General features: G+C 35.4%; 1 protein-coding gene across 1 annotated transcript in view; it reads right to left on the bottom strand.

The window, feature by feature from the left end:
* LOC123532354 (uncharacterized) overlaps nucleotides 1-23,789 on the bottom strand; it is a 60,532-nt gene that overhangs the window by 22,003 nt on the left and 14,740 nt on the right. Inside the window, exons 7-11 of the mRNA XM_045313769.2 lie at nucleotides 23,386-23,539; nucleotides 21,749-22,021; nucleotides 20,927-21,097; nucleotides 605-687; nucleotides 174-245 (exon numbers count right to left, since the gene is read on the bottom strand). Coding sequence (XP_045169704.2) covers nucleotides 174-245; nucleotides 605-687; nucleotides 20,927-21,097; nucleotides 21,749-22,021; nucleotides 23,386-23,539 — 753 coding nt within the window. The remainder of the gene's footprint in view (nucleotides 1-173; nucleotides 246-604; nucleotides 688-20,926; nucleotides 21,098-21,748; nucleotides 22,022-23,385; nucleotides 23,540-23,789) is intronic.

Genomic DNA, 23,789 nt, shown 5'->3' with positions numbered 1-23,789 from the left:
ATATCCGAAAGGGGAGTTAAGCAGTAAACGAAGATAGATATATAGACCACTTCGAACCCACGTACGAGTTTCAATCCCAAAACACCATTCACCTTTTATGTTCAGCTAGTTAAAAATACGATTAGTGGTAGTCTATATGCTGGATAATGAAAATCGAATAATAAATCACATACTGACTTTGGTAGACAGCCGGAATTAAAAGAACCATTTCTGCTTGCTGTTACAACTTGTTCCGTGAAACAAACCTGAAACATAGCCGGAAATACTGATTTAGGTATTAAACAAAAGTTACAGCTTTTTAAAAATTATTAATTTAGTTTAACCACTAACATTGAAAATATGTAATGACTAAATAACTTGATAAGAATAATACAAATAAAGTGCGTGCCTCTTCTCTCCTTCTTATGACTTAAATGTAAATTTCTATGATTTCGTTTTGTTTTTAGCTATGTTGTCTTTTTATAGGGGGAAGATAAACATGTATTTTTTAAAGTGTAGTTGAACATTTGAAATTTATAAATGCCTTATCTTTCCATTAGAAACCATAATGTAGTGTCTGATCACAAAGTTAAATACAAAATAAGTATTTTGGTATCTCTATTACCTCATCGGAATTGCAAATCGTTAGCTTTGTACAGTCACGTGGGTTTGGTACATGCTGGCACTCAAAACACTTTATACCGTAACCTGTAAATTATCACCAATTTTTATTTAATATTACATTTAAGAGGAATGAACGTACGAAATAATTCGTTCTAACGATATTCTTACAGGGTTATGCATGTTACATTACAACATTAAAGCAGAACACAACGTTTATGAAATAACAAAATTGTTTCCGCTGTAAATCACGATCAAATGGAAGAAAATATTTTTCAACTCTTCATAAATGCCATAAATTTGAGTTGTGCCCTTTTACGTATTGGGCTTGAAACAAATGCCATAAATCTGAGTTGTGCCCTTTTACGTATTGGGCTAAAAGCAAATGCCATAAATTTGAGTTATGCCATTTTACGTATTAGGCTCCAAACAAATGCCATAAGTTTGAGTTGTGCCGTTTTACGTATTGGGCTCAAAACAAATGCCATAAGTTTGAGTTGTGCCCTTTTACGTATTGGGCTAAAAACAAATGCCATAAGTTTGAGTTGTGCCCTTTTACGTAGTAGGCTCCAAACAAATGCCACAAGTTTGAGTTGTGCCCTTTTACGTATTGGGCTCAAAACAAACGCCATAAGTTTGAGTTACAATTGTCCTTTTACGTATTGGACACAAAACATATGCCATAGATTTGAGTTTTATCCTTTTACGTATTGGACAACTTTTACATGTTCACATAGCGTTTGTTATACTAATTTACTATATAAATACTGTAATGTTTCCCACAATGTCCATTTTGATATGCATTTGAAAAAACTGGAAAAGTTATACCTAAAAAGATCAGCTGAAATAGAAATAAGATGTAAGCTTTATTCAATCAAAATATAACAGCAGAATTGTGTCATTAATGGAAATACATCCCGTGATACAATAGGGATACTATAATAGTCGCTAGATCTGGGATGCTGTATTCGGCTCCAGTGGATTTTATCAGGTCAATTCACACGAGGGGCGCAAACGCCGAGCGTGATCTGACCTGGTACAATCCATGAGAGCCGTATACAAAGTCCCATATCTAGCTACTATTATAATTTTCATTCTATATCTCCATACTTTTGTTTGCTGTTTTATTATAGAAAGAAATATTGTAGATTTTGTGTTCGCTTTTTACAAAACTGTCTCAGATAATGCATACTGAATGATTGTAGTCCGGAAACATACAATACAAAAGATACTATACGGAATTGTTCCTGTATATTTGTATTAATTTATGAAATACAAGACGTATTTTTAACAGACTTTATTCGTATAATAAAAATACATTCAAAGCAGATACCGTGCTCTCTTACAGCAACTATACGATTCAAAGTTACATGAACAAAATATTTTCACCAACTCTCCGCTGACCCATCAAAAATTTATAATTGCATAACCATGCTCAGGCAGCACCGCTATCATGTTGATACCGTTCTTTTTGTTACTTGCCAAGCCTTATTCCTTATCAAAAAGTCTCTAACTCACGTAGATGTTCCACAGATCTGACATTTAACTGACCTCGCCATTCTAATATATTATATATCCATTTTTTGCTAAACATGAGACACAGTTTTGGACATTATTTGCAGAAATTATGAAAACAAAATAGCTGAGCTTTTTTTAAAAGTATGGAGAAGGAAAGATTGCATTATCACCTCAATATTGTAACGCAATTAAGGGATTGCATGTTGCACTGTTACATGTCTATGTTACTTAATATATATAGTAAAGTTGTGACAATAAGTCCTGGCTGAATGATGATCGGTCTTAGGGTCGTCTAAACAATTGCGGTTTGTATGATGGGGGTACCTTGTTTAAAGATGTTTTTTCTTTCAAAGCGGTTGTTTGAAATTTTTCATTTTAAAATGCTTCAGACCCAAGAAATGCAGACTGAAGCATATATGCCACATCGTCCATTTTTTCTACAGAGTGTCAGACACTTTACAAAATACAAAAGAGGTTAATGTTTCAGGCATGTATACACTAGGGCATGTGATCCGCAAAATCATTTGAAATGCACTTACACGAGACAATCGGTAGCACATGTTTACACTTTTGACGAGATAGAGGCCATCATATTCATATAATGATAAATTAAGGTATTTCAAACAAATAGTTTGGAAGAAATAGCCTTACAGGACCTAAAACATGCAGTGTTCTTTTAACTTTGACATTTATTTCTTTAAAACAGTGTACTAAGAATTTTGCATGGCATTCTACAGAAACGTATCAATTTCCCTCTTTTCTACAGCAAATGTTGTGCATGTGCTGTAGGTACATCTAACGTTAAATCCCAATAAACCAATGGTATCTGCACACCTTAACGAAAAAAGGAAATTAATCTAATTGGATATACTGAGAAAATCTCCGCAGTACTCAAGAAATGATAAAAATGCAGTTTGCAAGTAGTAACATGAACCTTAATAGATTACCATTTCTGTTCTAAAATTAAGTCTTTGGTTTCTTGAAATCGCGAGTGTCCGTAAGATTTCGACTGATGATTGAGTGCTTTTAATAGTGGAACATTACCGTACTACCACAGTATTCCTCGTTTACATGCCATTAATTAAACCACTCTGGAAACGCCATCGATAAATATTTAATCCCTGCACATCTTAACCTAAATTCATCATATATTCCAAGATATACAATAGTATAACATTTATTACTTCTTAGAATATACTTTTTTTTAAATTCCAGATTATTTATCGTCAGGGAAGCAAAATGAAACGTGAGCATTTGTTCTGTTGCGTGTGAGCTCTGATGGGGGGGGGGGGGCGTAGTTGTTTTAGTGCCAACCTGGAATGTTGAAAAGATATCACTCATTGTGGAATACTTTAAATAAGGTTTTAAATATAATGGAATTTTTAATTTTGCTACTTTGTCATAGCATTTTGTTGTCATTGCGTCAACTGAAACGGGTACTGCAAATGCTAAACCTGAAACGTCGCGGTTGGAACATATATATACACTAATGGAAAGTGTTTTTGATGTAGTCGACAGAGAAAAGTTGAACAGTGGGCAAACAGATAGCTAACGAACAACGTGGCGCCGTCTAAAAGTAAACCACAATATGCATGTAAGGCGTGATGATGTCATGGATGTAATGAAGATACTGGATCCAAATGATGTCGAAATGAGAAAAGCCCATCGCCTCAAAATACGGTTCTGTTGTGCAAAAGGACCAAACTACATTTGGCATTTAGACGATTACAACAAGTTGAAACCCTTCGGATTTTGTATACATTTTGCGATAGATGGATTTAGCAGGAAACTAATCTGGTTAGAGGTTTCAGACACTAACAACCATCCAGAACTATTTGCCAAATATGTTTTTGACGCACTAAAGGAAACAGAAAAGGCATCCCATATATTTCGCTGTGATGCTGGCACAGAAAACTCAGTCGTTTGCCTTCTACAGCAATTCTTTTGGCATTATGCAACCGACCTCTTTGTTGGGAGTCGAAGCGTTATTATTGGGAAAAAATACTTCTAACCAGCGCATTGAACGATGTTGGGGCACTCTACGGCAACAAGGATTACAATGTTGGATGAGCTTCTTTCAGGACTTGCGTGATTCTGGCCGTTCCAACGAGGTCGATCCGATACAGTGCGAGAATCTAAAGTTTTGTTTTTTGCATCTGATACAAACCCATCTGGATCGAATTGCACAACAATGGAACGTACATGATATACGACCCAAGCATCAATCTGAAGTACATTAAGGAAAACCAGACGTAGAAGTATCTCCCTTTATCATACGAAATTATGCTTCTCCAAAACCAGAGACAGATTTACTTGACATTTTAACATAGTCATAAAATATGTCAAGAGGATCTGCAGTAATAAATAACCTTATCTCTAACATCTCTACCATGTCTCTATTTGAATTATCTCCCTTTATCGTGTAAAATGTTGCTTGTTGTAAACATAGTTCAAAAACCGTCACTCAGAAAGGACACAGTTTCTTTTTGTTTATCATATTATTATTATTATTATCATTATTATACCAGTATAATATCAGTTGGTCACGATGACCACGGACGCCTAACATAAATACGAGAACTAAATTGGTAAGAACGTTTAATCTGATTTTTCGACAGTAACACAGTTTTGTGTGTATTGGTCCAAAACCTAAGACCACACCAAATTAATTTCCTGTTCTATGGATTTTTTTCAGATGAAAAAAATGGGTCAAGAAAGCGAAAAAAAATACTTTTTTCAGAATGTCATTTATTGAAGAGAGCAAATAAAAAAAAAAACATGAGTAAATCTTAATCATTATCTCAGTGCTATCAATGAGATATGTTATCTTTTACAGGACTATTTGACACCAAATTTAAAGTTTCTGAGTCGCATAAATGTCTGGTTTTATTTGATGAGTGGTACATTCGCTGATGACTTATTGCCAGTAATTAGATTAACTTATAAATTACATTAAAAATCGTTAAATCGATTTTTCCTGTTCAGAGCAATGTGGCAAGCGATCGATAAAAAAGGTTAGAAGATTCGTATTTCATTTGATCACAGATTGGTGCGAGCAATTCCACACCGGCCATAGTTTATCAGATCAAGTGGCTCCAACGTTGTTTGAGGGGTGATTTTTACGCTTAATTGGATAAAAATGGAAGAAATCACACATTTCCGGTCTTGTAGGTATGGTGTAAGGGAACTTCTACCGGTTATATACTGAATTAAATGAAAGCGATTAGTGTTCCTGAAGCCCAAATGGGTCCGTTTCATAGCACATGTGTTCATTTAGCTGAGATTTGTGTCGTTTATTAAAACACTTCTGTACAGTCTGCCGAGGGAAGCAGATTGTTATTTTTAAGAATATCGCATCATATAGTGCTAATCTGGATCAAGTAATTATTGAAACACTTCATATTTAAATTACTACTTCTTAAGACAAACCATACGCATTTTCATAGAATTTGCGGGTTTGTTAACGAAAATTTGGCCAAAAGCCTAAAGCAACGCGGTTTTAAGTGGGTCACTACGCAACGCAATCGAGTGGATACCGTTCTGCTTCTTACTTTCCGGGCTTTATTCCTCATAAAATGTCATCATGGCCTCACACAAAATAACTTAAGTACGGTCTGTATCATTATACTGACCATGCCATTCTAATACATTGTATTCACATCTTCTTTTCTTTCGCTTAACAATAGACTTTTTGCGGAATCTATCCATGAAAAAAGCAAGGATAAATATCCAACAGGGCATGCTACGTACCAAAAACGAAACCTCCCGAAACTACAACTCCCAGCACGTGGACGTGCACACAACCAGCAAAGTACACAGACAAAGCATACACACAAGGACAAAAAAAACGAACAAACATAGGAACCAGCTGACCTTTTCTCTGCTATTCTTGAAAATATAGATAAAAACATTTCCGGTATCATTAGCTTAATATTAGTTACGTGATATAACAAAAAAATTGAATGAACCTTTGATGATATCACACATTCGGCCAAAACAGTAACAAGCGGGTTTGTTCATTTAATCAGTATAGTTACGTTTTGTATTTTACACCCTTGAAACAATGCATTGATACATTGTGCAATTAAACCGTTCTTACAAAATAAATAAAATGTGATCCGTTTTAAATTTGTGTGTGGCGATGTAAAATCGCTGGATTTCAGTCTCGTCTGAAACATTCCATATGATACTAAGTTTTAAATAGGTAACATATGATAATTTTAAGCATATGGCTATAACTTAAGAAAGTTGATTCTCGTGCTGTAATTTTTGAACAAATGTATAAAGTCTACTATAATAAAGTAGTATCTTAAAGAAACGCATTTGTTTTTATATATTTATTTTTTTTATATATTCTTTTTTTTTTTTTTGTTATTTAAAGAATACGGAATGCAATGAAAGGAATTTATCGCTGGTTGTAGGTATGGATGGAAATATCCAGCGCTAGGGTATTTGTTTTGCGTAAATGCTGCAGAGCCTCGTTACCATCTAAACATTTACCCTCGAGCCAGACATATCCATCTGCACCTACGACCAGGGAAATAGTCTTACAATTTAGCGTTAGGAAAAATCATACCAAGTATAATTGACAACACGTTCGTTCATTTATAAAAATAGGGTTTCGTTGCTATCTCATATTAACCATCATGTTGGCAGATGAAAGCTTTCCAAATAATGCCATACAAAATGCAGAGTGCAGGAAAACTTGATTTCAGTAATCAAGTCCTTGTTTAGAGGAATAAAATATAAAGAATGTAACTAAAACGATGCCAACATGAAATTGTTTGCAATGAGGGTGAAGGTAGTATAAACCTAGGTCATAGACGACTCTTAATGAGGAATGCAGCTAGGCAAGTAAGAAACAGAACTGTATCCACTTGACTGTGTTGCGTAGCGACCCACTCGAAACTGCGTTGTGTTAAGTTTTCCGCAGATTTTTCAGAAACAAATCCAAACAATTCTATGAAAGTATGTATGGATAATCTTAAGAAGTAGCCCTTTAAAAATGAAGTGTTTCAATCATTACTTGATCCCGATAAGAACTGCATATGATGCAATATTCTCAAAAAGTGAAAAGAAAAATCTGCTTCCCCCGCCAGACTGAATAGAAGTGTTTGAATAAACGACACAAATCTCAGCTAAATGAACACATGTGCTATGAAAAGGTTACATTTGCGCTCCGGATGAACCCATCGTTTTTATTTAATTTGGTAGAAATTCCTTAAAATCATATGAACAAGACCGGAAATTAGTAATTTCGTCAATATTTCTCCATTTATTCTACGTAAAATTCACCATCAAACAACGTTGATACCACTTGATCTGATAAAGCTATGACCAGAGTGTGAATTCCGTAGAACAAGACATCAACTGCAACTACGTATCAGAATTAAATAGTGTTTCCAACATTAGCATGTACTATCAGTGTACTGACATGCGTCAGCCCATATCTTAAGTCAAACACACTAATTCAGCACAATGTCATACACTTTTTATCTCATGTTCATGCAATGCATTATCATGTTCTTCATACAGAATATTTCAAATTACTGTATAACGGGTGTTTTCGCATGAATATTTTCGCTATTTTCGCGACATCCTGAATTCGCTGTTTTCTTTTCATGGGATCTCCAGGACATCACTAATGCGTTGTCTTCTATGCTTGTCCTGCATATATATATATATATATATATATATATATATATATATATATATATATATATATATATATATATATATATATATATAGAGAGAGAGAGAGAGAGAGAGAGAGAGAGAGAGAGAGAGAGTAAAATAACATGTTTAGAATTGTATATGATAGAATTACCTGTGACCTACTTATGCGACAGATGATGACCGGAATAATTCGAACAACTTTTAAAAGGAACCAACCAAGTATCATTCTCAGGAGGTTCAGTAAAAATTTGTAAAAGTCCCAGAATCTCTTTGAATTTACTGATATACAAAATATGATAGGGTAATGATAGAACTCTAAAATAATGTTGGCATTATGCCCTTCTTTCGTATTCATATATGTTGTTTCTCCATTCATGAAAAAGAATTGCTGCAAAACCTTTCTTATTTTTATTGCAAGATCCCTTCTAAAAACCCAAACGTTAGGAAATTTATTGAATATTCCAGCTCAGTTCAGAGTTCGTATACTCAGCATAAAACAGAAATGGTCTAGCATGGAGCTGCATGATAGGTTACCAAAGACTACTCCACATACACTATGAGAGGTAACATCACCAACGTAAGGGGGCGTGTATTAGCCTGAGGACAGGAGGTCCGACGCAAGACTCCTAATGTTTTGTAAGATAGTAAATGAAATGGATGCGGTGCCATTGCCCTCTTACACCAGCCCACTTCCCGGTTCACTTGATACACCCGCTTTCTTACTTGTAAGAAGATTCGTACTGTTATTTCCAGCAGCAAAACTGCCAATAGTATTAAGGAACTCGCTAATAGCTGACCTTTTGATTACCATTGCAACAACATTATTTTGGACTGAACGATCTAATATCTTTTCAGAAAAAAGAACAATTCGCGGACGTTTCACAGTGGTCATTGTGCAAATGGCGTATATCGTAAAAGGGAAGTAACTGCTACAAATGACGATCGGTTGCATATCACTAAAAGAATCTCTTCTTCATTTATTTTTAAAAACTCCTTAAAGTGGCGAGGTCCCAAACTAGTACGGTACTGTATGCACTTTTGGACATGGAATATTTATCTTCGTCTTTTCTTTAGGTCGGTCAACAGCTATACATACATATGTATCTAACGTTGATTATACATATGGCACTAGCCCAACTAATTGTGCGCTCCGGCTATTTGCTATATACTGATGTCCCACCTTTATGCGTAAAGGTGAAGACATCTATAAAATGTCAGTATGTAAAATGGGTCTGCTTTGCAGTCTAAAAATTTAGACTAGTATGGCACCGAATTCGGACTGTCTTCCGTTGTAAGGTTCGGGCTCATACAGGAACGCCAAAACTATACCCTACTGTGATGCTCGATAAAGGAGCCGGTTTTTCATAATATTTAAATGTAACTATACAACAACAACAATATGTTTGTACAATATGTACCTAATGGTACTGATGTTTGACTTCAACTGTGAAGCGTTCAAGAGTCTGGCGGTAACTCTGCCGCTCGGCAGCAAATTTCAATCATTGATCCTTCTAGATTGGAGTGCGTTTTCGTAGCAAGTGACTGTGGCTGGTATTTGTTGAAACATGTTAGGCGTCACTGTATACTATTGGTGCTCTGGCACTTCATCAATATTTTTACTAATCTTAAAAGGGCATGGTTATCGATGTTGTTGCAAGACGGTGTTTCATGAATTATTCAACAGCTGGTTTTGCTTTTATCTCATGGTAATTCATGATTAAACTAGCAATACATTATGTTTAATATTCGTATAAAGGTAATTAGAACTCACATGATTCCTCGCTGTTCGCCATCTTCCGTACTAAAAATGCGCGGCAATATTCCATGACAAATCATCTGTCATAAGTCACAAGTCAAAAGTCACAAGTCAAAAGTGCAAAAGGGCTCTCCAGGGCTTCCATTTTTAGTTACATTTCGTTTATTTTTACTCGCATCAAACAGTGCATTGTGAATCTATTATTGATATATTGTGCATTTGATTAGTTTTTACAAAAACGACAATATTTATGCAAATATCTATACAGGCCAAGTAGCAACAGACCTCTACAAAATAATATTTTTAATCTTATTGAACCTAGAACTATATCATAACTCATCAGCGAAACCAGTACGAGTGCCTCCAGAACTGTTTGGTTTGTTAACCGTTATTGTTTACGGAAAATCTTCCAGCAGCAACATCTTTTCTTCGTTTTTATCAAAACCTTTATGGCTATTAACTACTGGTAAGAACTTACTTACCCGAAAGACATAAAAACAAAACATTATCTTGCATACCGGATAGGATTGTCCAATGTTTTCGCCGATGCTAGAAAAATAAGGATCTTACATGTTTGCCTGTATAAGACAGGGGTTTCCCTAACCGAGTGTGGAATAAAAAGAAAAAACCAACAGCCTTGTGAGGTTTGTTATATTGATTTTAGTAAGGAATAACAACTACAATTCATTGTTTTATAAGAATACATTACATTTATAACTAGACAGTACATTGACATGGAATTTTATGTGAATTGAGGGCAGTCACACTGAAAACTGCGTAGCGTTAGGTTTTGAGACGATTGTTCATAAACGTTATACAAATTCGAATAATTCTATGAAAATAAGCATGATTCGTCTTTAAAAAGTAGCTTTTTTAGTACTAAGTATTAGATAATCGGAGTGTACTGAAGTGTTTGAAACAACGGCACAAATGCCAGCTAAATAAACACATGGCACTGTGCTAAGAGAGGTACTAATTTGTGTTCCGGTTCGCCCGTCTTTGATTCGATATAAAATGGGTAGAAATCAATCTTAAAGACCGGAAATGTACCGATTCGTCTTCCAGTCCTGCTTAAAATTTACCATTCAAACAACAATATTATCTGATAAAGCTGTAAATTACTATTCATGGCAGAAAAACAAATGAGAGTTAAAAGGTTACTCACAGCGTGTTACAAAACCAAATAGTATGCCAAGGGGAATCAGTCTCGTCATTTCGTGAATTGCAAAAGTACTCTTACATTAAACTTTACCATTCTTGTTTCAAAACCAAGTAGTTGTTAAACTGATAAGGCGTAAGGCCATATAGAAGCGGCATATGAGGTCATATTCGTGCGAATGGCTTGGTCCCCTGCTGGTAGAATGACGGTCTGTGAAACGTAGACGGTAAAGGCGGATATCAGTCTACAAAAGAAAGCACTGAAATAACTTCCTCCATTATGTTCTTATTAACCTAATTCAACAATTTGTGTTTATTATTATTTTTTCTATTTCAAAGACTAATTTATGAAATGTTAAAACCAATCAGTCAAAGCCCGATTGTGGTCATACTATTTTTCTATTCTATATATGATTCTTTTTCAACGAACATAGCTGCATTGATATGTAAGTTTTAAGAGCTTTACAAAATGACAATAATATTGCAAAAATATTCACAAGAATTTTTTCGCATATCGCATTATGCCTGAAAAATGTCTATTGTTTATAAAATACGGCGATAAATTTATGTAACACCACTGGCCGGCATGGAACGTTAACAGCAGACCGAAACGTGTAGCAAGATTTTGCATGAAAAATTATGTTTCCAACGAGCTGTATTTGCAAGCAAGCGGGCTTGCAAACGTTGTGCGGGCGTCTGGGTATCTCGAATGGTGCTTTTTTCTTTTAAATTTTAATCATTGCTTAGCCCGCTAGATCGCAACCTGGTAAAGGTGATTGTCGTTCGTTGTTTGTCTACATTTTCTTCAAACGACATCTCCTCTGAAACCATTAGCTGAAAATTAATGAATTTGGCTTGGATATGTATGTGACTGTTCCATTATAAAGTTCTTCACATTGTTCCGCTTGGTTACACATTTAGCCATATTTAGTGTATACTGTACATGAGACTTTTTTATCTCAAATTTGCAGAAAAAGGGATACTTTATAAAATATGCCCCAAAACGACTATAAAATCAGCCCCACAGAACTCCTTAAAGTAGCCACCTGTTTTATAAGGAATAAGAATGGTGTCTCTTTTGGGAAAAGGATGGATACTTATCACATGCTTGCATTTATTTAGTAATTTTGCTATTTGTACTTGTTAGTTCTATTTCATGGTATTTTATCATGTTGTTTTTTTTAGCTCAACTGAACTTTGTTTCGGGTGAGCTATTAGTATAGGTGGATGTTCCGTCGTCGTCGTTCCTGCGTCAACACTTTTACTTAAACACCCTCTCTGAAACTGCTAGTCAGAATTACACAAAACCTGGCCAGTAGCTATCAAGTTTGCTCAAACATTTTACATTGATCCCTTTTAGGGGCCGTTAGAGCTGAAAATAGAAAATAAATTTTGAAAAACTTCTCATGAACCCCTTGATGGATTTTTATCTTCAACTTGGTCTGTAGCAGCATTATAAGGTCTTCTCCCAATTCTGTTCAAATGAGGGCACTTGGTCCCTTTTAAGGGCCGCTAGAGCTAAAACTAGAATTACCTTTAAACGACTTCCTCTCATGAACCGCTAGATCGATCTTCACCAAACTTGATCTGTAGCATCATTATAAGGTGCTTTCCCAAGATTGTTCAATTTGTGGATCTTGGCATATTTTAGGGACAATTAGAGCTAAAAATAAAAATAAAACCTTTGAAACACTTCTCAAGAACTGCTAAGGTCTTCATCAAACTTGGTCTATAGCATTGTTATAATGTCCTATCCCAATGTTATGCATATGGGGGCACTTTGCTCCTTTTATGGACCGCTAGAGCTAAAGTAAGAAATACTTTTAAATAACTTCTTCTCATGGACTGCTGGATGGATCTTCACCACATTTGCTTTGTAGCATTATAATAAGGTACTCCTCCACCTTTTTTCAAATGGAAACGATTGGCCCCTTTTAGGGGCTACCACAGTCTGAATAAAGTACTCGATCTTTATAAATGTTTGATCTGATATTTTCATTTGAACCAATTAGACAAGTTATTTCAACAAACGTTTGGCTTAACCTTCAAAACAGCGCAAACCTACAATCTGTACAAAACACATTTATCGACCAAAACATGTTGTTTCCTAGGCGGCGTAGATTCCACCATATCTACTTTTGACTTTAAAGCTGGCTCGCCACGGCGAGACAGTATTCCTACAGGATTTTACAATGAAAACTACCTATTACGCCGAACATCTCCAATTTCTTGCTCCAAGCTTTTTCCTTACAGAGAGCAAGCCAGCAACTTAAAACAAAATGGCGGTTCGTTTATAAAATAGTGACTAATCGAAAGCTTGCTTACAAAAGCCATAGTGCCCTATAAGGCCGCGACAATCTTTAATCAACAAAAAGAGCTCGATGACACGCAAAGGACCGATCCACGCAAGTAGAATATTGCATCAATCGCTTCTCCCTTATTGCAGGAATGAGCTTAACAATTAGAGAAACTTTGCGTAACTGAGCCAGTTGAGCACTTAGAAGCTTGCGTATTTGAAACAAATGGCATTAGGATCTTAACACTGGAAAAATTTCAGAGACTGGATACGGTTTTATATTCAATTTAGGCAAAATGATTCAGACTGCTTTTTTGGTGGTGATAATGAATGATGAAAAAATATGCAACGGAACTAAGTGGACATTTCTTTTATATTAAAGTAGTACAAAAATGTACTATAATCGTTCATGAACCCTTTTCCAGTGGCATATTACTTTGAGTTCCATCCCTGCCCTCTCATAATAAGAGCTAATCGAGTCACTTTCTAGCTTTTTTTATGCTGTACTTGTTCTTATGTCACAATTTAGAAATTACGAGATGTTGTCGACATATAACTTATAAACCCGTGATAATCACATACTGAAAATTGGAATCGTAGTCTAAATATAGAACTTTGCTGGCTCGCCTCAGCGAGACAGAATTACGATTGGATCTTACTATGAAAACTGCCTAAAAAGCCGAATAGCTCCAGTTCCTAGCCCCCAGCCTACTCCTTCATTTACAAAGAGCCAGCCAGTAACCAACCGGTTCGTTTATAAAAAGTGACCAATCGAAAGCTGGATTACAAAAGCGATAGTGCCCTATAAGGTCACCGTCATCTTTAATGAACAAAAAAAGCTAAATGACATGAAAGGACCAATCTATCGCAAGTAGAATGTTGTACCAATCGCTGAAACGAGCTTAACAGTTAGAAAATCTTTGGATAACTGAGCTTGCGTATTTGAAACGAATGCTAATGGATATTAGGATATTTTAACACTGGGAATATTTCAGTGACTGGATACATGTTTATATTCATTTTAGGCAGATTCAGATTGCTTCTTTTATGCTAATAATGAGTGATGACAAAATTTGTATCGGGACTATGTGGAAATTTCTCTAATATTTAGGTAGTACTATACACCCTTTTCCAATGGCATATCACTTTGGGCCTCTCATTACAAGAGATAAACTTGTTTGACTTCTACTTTCACTTTCAAAATGTTGAATACAAGCTTCTGATTGGCTAGCGGAAAGGTCGTTTCAACATGATCTATGATAGGCTTTCTCCAGATCCTATGTGTAGCGTTAATAGTAGATGGTTTAATCAGATAGGCGCTAATAGAGCTAAAATTAGAAATGTCTTTAAATGACTTTTTCTCATGAACCGATTGATGAATCTTCATCAAACCTGGTTTAGAACACAATTGTAAGGTCCTTTCTCAAATGTTTTCGATTGAAGGCACTTGAGGACTGCAAGAGTTAAAAATAGAAATACCTATAAACGATTGTAGATCTGCATCAAACCTTGTCTAGGGGTTCATTATAAGGTATTTTCTGAAATATGCACTTGGTAGGCTACTAGAGCTAAAATTAAAAATTTATTTTAAAGACTTCTTCTCATAAACCGCTTAATGGATCTTCATCAAACATGGCCTATAGCATCATTTGAAGATCTTCTCACAATTTTATTCAACTGAGGGGCTGCTAGAGTTAAAAATAGAAATACTTTTAAACGCCTTCTTCTCATGACCAGCTAGATAGATCTTTATCAAACCTTGTCTAGAGGGTCAACACAAGGTCCTTTCTGAAATATGTTCAATTGGAGGCACATAGTGGGCTACTGGAGCGAAAACAAACTACATTTTATTGACTACTTCTCATAAACAGCTCATTGGAATTTCATCAAACTTAATCCGTAGCATCATTATAAGGTCCTCTCCAAAATGTATTCAGTCGGGGGAGGGGTACCTAAGTTAAAACTAGAAATATCTTTAAATGACTTCTCTTAAACCGCTCGATGGATCTTCATCCATCTTAATTTGTAGCATCAGTGTAAGGTCTTTTAACTAATTTATTCAATTGAGGACCCTTGACCCCTTTAAGAGGCTGCTAGAGTTAAAGTGGAAATACCTTTAACTAACTTCTTCTCATTAACTCCTGAATGAATTCTTCATCAAACTTTGCCTGGAGCATCATTATAAGGTTTTTTTACCATGCTCGTTCAGTTGGGGGACACTTAGCTCTCTTTAGGGGCCATAAGAGTTAAAACAGAAATACATGATTTCTTTTGATGATTATGCATTTTTGGTGTGTGACAGCTAAATATAAGAACATATTTTAATAAGTTTTGTTTTAATAAACACGTAACGGATCTTTATCTAGTTATATATATATTTACTAGTTAGAAGCAAAGTCAGAGCGTTGACGTTTTCTTCAGTTGAGCGACCTAGGCCTGTTTGGGCCACTTGTCAGCTCAGCTGAGCAAGAAGTGCTCAAGAGTGGTCAGTGATTGTCCGGCGTCCGTCGTCGTCCGTCATACGTCGTCCGTCAACATTTTCCTTTAAACAACATATCCTCCTAAACCACCAGGCCAGTTTTGACGTAACTTAACAGGGATATTCCTTAAATGGTCCCCTTTAAATATTATTCAAAGAATCAAATTCCGTACATAATTCTGGTGCACATGGCAAGCGAGAGAAAGAGCTTTAAAAACATTCATGTCCAAACTACAGCAGCTGCTCCTAGGGCTTCGATATCTGATATGTAGCGTCATCTAGTAGTCCTCTAACAAGATTGTTCAAATTACTGGTAGTCCCCTAGGGTCGAATAGGGTCCCGCCCTGGGTGGCACATGGTTTATATAGACTAAATATAGGGAAAACTTTAAAAATCTTCTTGTCCAAAACCACAGGGCCTAGGGCTTTGATATTTAGTATGTGGCATCATCTTGTAGTCTTCTACAAAGATTGTTCAAATTATTCCCCTAGGGTCAAATATGGGCCCGCCCTGAGGGTCGCTTGGTTTATATAGACTTATATAGGAAAAAATTTGAAAATCTTCTTGTACAAAACCACATGGCCTAGGGTTTTGATAGTTATTTAGCATCGTATAGTAGTCCTGTACTAAGAGTGTTCAAATTATTGTCCTGCGTCAAAATATTACCCCGCCCTTAGTGTCATATGATTTATATAGACTTGCATAGGGAAAACTTTGAAAATCTTCTTGTTCAAAACCTAAGATGCTAGGGCTTTGATATTTGGCATTTAGCATCGTATAGTAGTCCTTTACTAAGAATTTTCAAATTATACCTCTGGGGTCAAATATGGCTCCGCCCCGGGGGAGGGGCTTACATATTAAGTATGTGGCAATATTATTCAAATCATGACTCTTGGGTCAATATATGCCACGCCCCGGGGTCTCTTGTTTTACATCGACTTATATAGGAAAAAATCTTTAAACATCTTTCTATTTAGAACCATAAGGATCAGAACTTAGATATTTGGTATTTAGTATTGTCAAGTGTTCAACTATCAAATTTGTTCAAATCATGACCCTGGAGTGAAAAATTGATTGCGCCCCGGGGTCAACAGTTTTCACATTGGCTTATATAGGGAAACAACTTTTCCCTATATAAAAATCTTTTCTGAAACCATAGGACTATGGCTTAGATATTTGGTACGTGGCATGTTCCAGTGGTTCTCTACTAAGATTGTTCAAATCATGACCCTAAGATCAATATAGGCAACCCCCGGGTGGTGTGGTCCTTTGTCTACATAAACTCACTTGTTTTTAAAGCAATGGCAAAGAAATTTGGACAAGTATTGTGTTTTATACATATTTGAATACTCATCTTGAATAGTCTTAATCGAGATCTACTGACTTACTTTCTTATTTTTAAAATTACATCATAGAAATTTGGGCCATATATATAATACATATTTCAATACTCATCTTGAGTAGTCTTAATTATGACCTACTTTCTTTTGTTCGAAGTTACCGCATAGAAATGTAGACCACATGTATAACTTTTGATACAGACTGCAATACTTATCTTAAATATTTTTAGCCCTGGCCTACTTTCTAGTTTTTGAAGCTACTGCGAAGAGATAGAGATTTGGACCACCTGTATATTTTTATACAGATTTCAATACTAAGTCTTATTTTGAATAGTCTTAAACATGACCTACGAACCTACTTTCTTGTTTTTGAATCTACAGCAAAGAAATTTGGACCACAAGTATAATGTTTGATACAGATTTCAATGCTAATCTTGAATAGTCTTAATCTTGACCTGCTGACCTAGTTTCTTGTTTTTAACGTTACAGCAAAGTAATTCGGGCCACATGTATAATTTTTTATACAAATTTCAATGCTCATCTTGAATAGTCTTAATTTTAAGCCACTGACCTACTTTCTTGTTTTATAAGGTAGAGCATAGAAATTTGGACCACATGTATAACTTTTGATATAGATGTCAATACTCATCTTTAATATTCTTAACCCTGACCTACTGACCTACATACTTGTTTTTGAAGCTACAGCAAAGAGATTTGGACAGTCTGTATAATTATTCATACAGATTTTAGTACTTATCTTGAATAATCTTTACCATTACCTACTCACCTACCTTTTTGTTTTAGAACTTTTTGCAGTAAAATTTCAGCCACATGTATAATTTTCCATTCAGATTTCAAAACTTGTCTCGAATAATTGGTTAGAATTACATCAAGTCTGTTCAAAAAGTTTAACTAAGCTGAAAATAGGAAAACCTTTGATTTCGTGAACTGCAAGATGGATCTTCATCAAATGTGGTCTGTAGCATCATTGTAATGCCCTCCCTAAAATTTAGTCAAATTGCTTAACTTAAAATTATTAAGACCTAATAGTCAATTTCAGGTGAGCGACTTGGCCATTGTGACCTTCTTGTTTAAATAAGTGTGTGTTTTAAAGCCACGTAATGTCTTGTTTTATGATGTGAAATCATTTCAATGTATCAAGGTATCAAGTTATTAACAATTGATAAAGTATTTATATACTACTTATAAAGAATTTGTTGTTGTTGTTGTTATTTTTTTCGAAGTCCAGGCACTAAGTCTTCCTAGTGTAAAGCTGACATGCATGTAATGTTTTAAATTGTTCTCTATAAGTGGATGTTATTGTGTGTCAAAAAGTTTGTGAATACGTCATGGTAGATATTTCCTGTATAAATATTTGCGAATAGACAAATACAAAATATGCCTCTTTTGACTTTTGTTTTCATTAATTTCACTTTCTTTAGTAACAAGACTGTTGAATACTCGAGCGTTGCTGTCCTCCCACAGTTCTTAGTGTCTGTACAATAACTGAAGCTTCTGAATGGGATTGAATTGTTTAAACTGGAGATTTTTCACGACAAACGCATGCCTCTCACCATTTACCATGCAGAAATGGCAAAATGCAACCAATTAAGGACCATGACTCCAGGGAAAGTTATTGAACCATAACATTCCAATGACGTACAGAACTAGGCTTTCCTAGTAACTTTTATGAAGTTTGGTGAACTTCCAACCAGTGGTATAGAAGAAGGAGGAGAAGAAGCCAAGAGCAAAAAAATTTGACAAAGCAAGGGTCATGACTCTGCTGAAAATCATTTAATTGGATATGCACAACTACGCTTCACACAAATAACTTGTGAGATTATGTGAAATTCAGCCTATGCAGTAAATAGTGTTAACATTACAATTTGACAAATCAAGGGCCATAACGCTGCTGAAAATCACTGCGCTAGAGCATGCCGATGATATATATTACAAGGTTTGGCACTGACAATCCCTTTAAGGTTTGGTAGAAATCTACCATGTGGTGTATGTGAGAGAAGTCGTCAAAATACAGTGCTCCCTCTCTACAACAACACCCTTTGGTAGACGGAAAATTTGGTTGTTCGGAAGGAGTTGTTGTAGAGAGGTAAAATAAAGAACAATTAGCATATTTTGTAGTCAGCAGTAAGTGTTGCTGCAAGGAGGGAATTGTTGTTCAGAGAGCCACTGTAGAGAGGGAGCACTGTAACATATAGTTTGACAAGTAAATGGCTATAATCCCATACAATCACTGAAGCAGAACAAGCCGATAATATGCGTAAGACTTGGCACTGACCACTCCTGTAAGGTTTGTTGAAAATCTGCCCAGTTGTATAAGAGAAGTGGCAAAACATAATAACATATATTGAATCAAGGGTCATAACTCTGCTTAAAAACATTGAACTGGAACATAACCCTGGTGTGCATAACTAGGCATGGCACTGATTATTTAAAATTCACTGAACCTAAACATGTTTATGATATGTATAACTAGGCTTTGCACTGATAACTCTGTCAGGTTTGGTGGAAATCCACCCAGTAATATAAGAGAAGTGACCAATACATAAACATAATAAAATTTGACGAATCAAGTGCCATAACTTGCTGAAAATTGACAAATCAGAAAATGTTGACGATATGCATAACTACGCTTGGCAATGATCACTCTTGTAAAGTTTGGTGTAAATCTACCCAGTGGTGTCGTAGGGAGTTACATGGACACATTTTGTGACAATTTGTGACAAACAGATGGACAGCGCTAAATCAATTTTTCTCCCCCACTGCATGAGGGAGCAATACAATAGATGGGAAGGAGTAGAAGGGCAAAAACATAACTTCGGCTACTCAATTATCTGATTTATCTCCCTTTCTACTGTAAAACAATAGTTAAAAGGTACTAAGAATGTTTGTCTTACCTCTAGCTGGTTATGTTTAAGTGATTTAATGCATAATATTTTACATTCTTATCTTTATAATATATTTAGTCCTTTGTGGATTTAAGTTTTTGTATACGGCCGGGCTTTTTCTTTCCTTAAAAAATGTTTCACCTCTTGAAAATTTAATATAGCCTTACCCGTATTCCTTGATATTCAGTCAAAATAGTTTCATTAGATGCACACCAAAGTTTTAAAATTCCAAAAATTGTTGCGCATACAGGTTAGGTAATTAACATCTGTGACAGCAATTCCGTGCTTGATGTTTTAAAATATATGTACACATCCACACTGAAAAGTTTCAAACCAGTTAATGACATGTTTCAAGCCGATTAACCAACATTTGAGCCGCACCATGAGAAAACCAACATAGTGCGTTTGCGACCAGCATGGATCCTGACCAGACTGGGCATCCGCGCAGACTGGTCTGGATCCATGCTGTTCGCTTATGGTTTCTCTCATTGCAATAGGCTTTGAAAGCGAACAGCATGGATCCTGACCAGACTGCGCGAATGCTGGTCACAAATGCACTATGTTGGTTTTCTCATGGTGCGGCTCATTTTGATTTTATACCTTACAAATTCTACCGCCTTCAAGATAAACGATGATAAATCACCTTGACCTTTAGCTTTTGATTTGAATTCATATTCTTATCGTTATAGAAACTTTCTAAAGAAAGAATAAGGGTAGAAATGGCACCTTTCATTTATGATACAACATTGTTTCCTTGACGATATGTTAAAGCAGTTTTACCTAAAAGTTCAAATATTTGCTTTGGAACTAGGTAATAATCTCTCTGAATCTCCTGTAGATTAAAATTTTAAAAACTTGAATAATATAAACACGTTTCAAGGTGTTAATTGCTTAACACATAGGGGATTGCAAAGAAATATATGAACCAAGCTTCTATGGTCCTTAAATTTATTCCACTAACACAGGACATTAGGTTATATCAATGGAAATGTCAATGTTAATTTATTTTTTTTTGTGCGTCTTGACTATTCACATAAGCAAAACTGATAATTGAAAGAAGCCTTAAAATTATGAAGTTATCATCATGTTTTCCTAACGGAAAATATATACAATCCTGTAATCTACATTAAAGTTTTTGTTCACAGATAAAGTGTCCTCGTTCATTGCAGTCATGCAAATAGAAGTGCATGTAGTTACGTTTTTTATACATGCTGACGCAGTCTTGGTCGACGCCGTTCACCACATGATCCGGCTCGCCCCTATCCCAATCAGCTTCTGTGTTTAGTAATGTTTGCCCATCTGTCCAGATGAAATGGTTTTGGTTATTGAAGTCTTTTGCTCCTATCCAGTAGAAAGAGTGGTTATATTCTGAAATAATAAATGTTGACAAATCAGTATGGATCTCTTGAAAACTCCCAGATTGAAGCCCAGAAAACTTGCCTAGAACTCCAGCAAACTTCCTTCTATCACTGCCGGTAGCGGGTATTTTGCTCCTATGCGTTTTACTTTGCCAATAAATAGATCAATGTATTTGACATTATAAAAGTGCAGAGACATCTATTTTCAAATTGCCAGTTTGCCTGTGAGAGAATCAATAAATATATGTGAGCACTATACGCTAGGTACAACGCGGTCATGTTTTGTGCTGCCTTAAGAAACTTAAGAAATCACTTTTAATATGATGATGGATAACAAGTGTATATGATAACTCACACAAATTATAATCGCATGTGGGACATATTTATGTGCATCACTTTCATTTTAATGACCTGCTCCACATTCAAAACAACTAGTTAAAACATTAATTTACGCGTGATCGGATTGCTTATTTCCAGTCTTTTGGGGAAGTTTTGTTTTTCACTTTTTATTGAATTACTTCACATTGAGAAATCGGTGTGTTTTGGTATAGCTTTGCCAGAACACGTATATTTATAAGCATAATTCAGCATTCTCATACATTTGGTTTGCATAGGAAAACAACAGCTGTCCAGACGAATAGAGTTACGTAATTATACTTACGAGAATGACTTTGTAGCAAGTCTTCCACTAATAAAACCTTTTCGTGAGTATCTAAAACAGCAAGATCTTCTCCCTTTGCCTTGCACAATGCTCGAGCGTCTCCCCAGGATACTGGCCTATGGCCATTTACAACATGGATACAAAGCTGCGCATGCGCATTGTGTAAATACACGTAATTTCCTTTGTTGCAGTACGAATTCGTAGACGATAGAGTTGCCATAGTTGTAGTATCGGTATGTAAGTTTGGCTTCGTTGTAACTGTCTGTTTGTTTTCTAATGAAAGAAAATAAACCATTTTATTTGCGAATTTGTGCTCTGTATTTTTAGTGTCCCATAAATTTTCATGATGATGACATGTATATAAATGTAACTGTTTCTCACGACCTTTTATGACATATTAATATAGATTAAACGCGAACTTTTATTTGAATGTTTACTTAAGTCAAAGGCCATAACTCTGGTTTTGTCAAGTGAAATAAAAAAAACTCAGGTAAAGAAATTCATATACTGGATGATATTCCTACATAGTTTCATGACTATAAAATTATTTACAACACAACATTTTCAGCAATGTGTATATTTCACTAAGACAATGGCTATAAGTTTATTCTGGTTGTATAAAATCCCAAAGAGAACACCAGTTGGACAACTTCACATACTATATAACAATCCTCTAATGTTTTATGACTCTAAGTCCTAAGTCAAATACCCTTAAAATAATATATGCGACACAAACGTTTATGCCCAATATTTTGAACAATCAAGGGCAATAACTCTGGTCTAACTGAAAGAAATCCGAAACAAAATCCCCGATACACCACATCAATGCTGAATAATACTCTTATGAGTTTTAATGACGCTAGTTCAAATACTTTTTGAGGTGAATAAGGCGCAAATTTTATGCCCTTTTATACAATCATATTTTTGTCTAAGTCAAGGACCAAAACTCTGTTTTGGGTGAGCGATATCTCTAACAAAACTTCAGGTGCACAAATTTACATCCTGAATAATATTCCTGTGATGTTTCATAATCCAGGGTCAAACAGTTTGCAGATACATGCGACACAAACGTATGCCTTTTATATGCATATTTTACTAAGTCAAGGGCTATAACTCTGGTCTGACTGTGTGATATCCAAAATAAAGCATCAGATGTATCGGGGGTGCCCTGAAAGGTCTTATCTGGCATTTATAACCTATTAAGACTGCATTGCATATCATGTGATTTTGGATATAACAATTTTATAGTAAATAGCTCGTAAGGTGGCAGATAGGACCTTTCTTTATTGACGAAAGTAAAAAAGGCGTATAGACATTTTTTATAAAAACCATCAGTTAGATATGTATATAGCAATCTGTACTTTCAGGAATTAAAAGCTTCCTCTGTGAGGTTACAATATGGATACGAACAGTTTTGATTAGAAATCTGTGAAACAAAACATATAATTTTTCAATTTTCTCAAAAGTATTTTTTCAGTTACGACCTTTTATTTCTGGGACGCCGAATACATTTTGCTAATAGGTAACTGTAAATGAGGCGCAACCTTCTGTCGTATTATCTTTCAGAGTCTTTGTTGTCAAAGAAACTGCTAAATTCGTTGTTTGTTGCATAGGTTGTGGCAGAGTGGAATGTTTACCTGTTATAAGGGTCTTCGCATGAGAGGTGTGTGGATGTGATGTTGTCATGGTGATGTTTGAGAGAGTTCCACAACGATCGTTACAGAAATCTGTATTACAGCATATAGGTTTACAAATTGGATTGCTGAATGCTTGTGTTAATGCATTACATGCCTGAAAATTAACGTTGGTCAGATTGGCAGAACCGTAAGTACAGTGCACGAGATTAAAACAATAAAATAGATCATTCAACATAAACACACATAAACATGTAACTTTAAAAATGACATCGATAAATACTGCTTTGTATCACCATAGCAACAAAAGTTGGAAATATCTATTGTTTTCTTCAGTTTTTGTTATACAAGCTGCTATTATACTTGACAGTTGTTTTTTTTATTTTATCTGAAATAAAATACAGATA

This window comes from Mercenaria mercenaria, chromosome 11 (genome assembly GCF_021730395.1).
Source record: "Mercenaria mercenaria strain notata chromosome 11, MADL_Memer_1, whole genome shotgun sequence".
NCBI lineage: Eukaryota > Metazoa > Mollusca > Bivalvia > Venerida > Veneridae > Mercenaria > Mercenaria mercenaria.
Note: the sequence above shows the minus strand (reverse complement) of the source record. Positions and strands in the feature narration are given on the sequence as shown.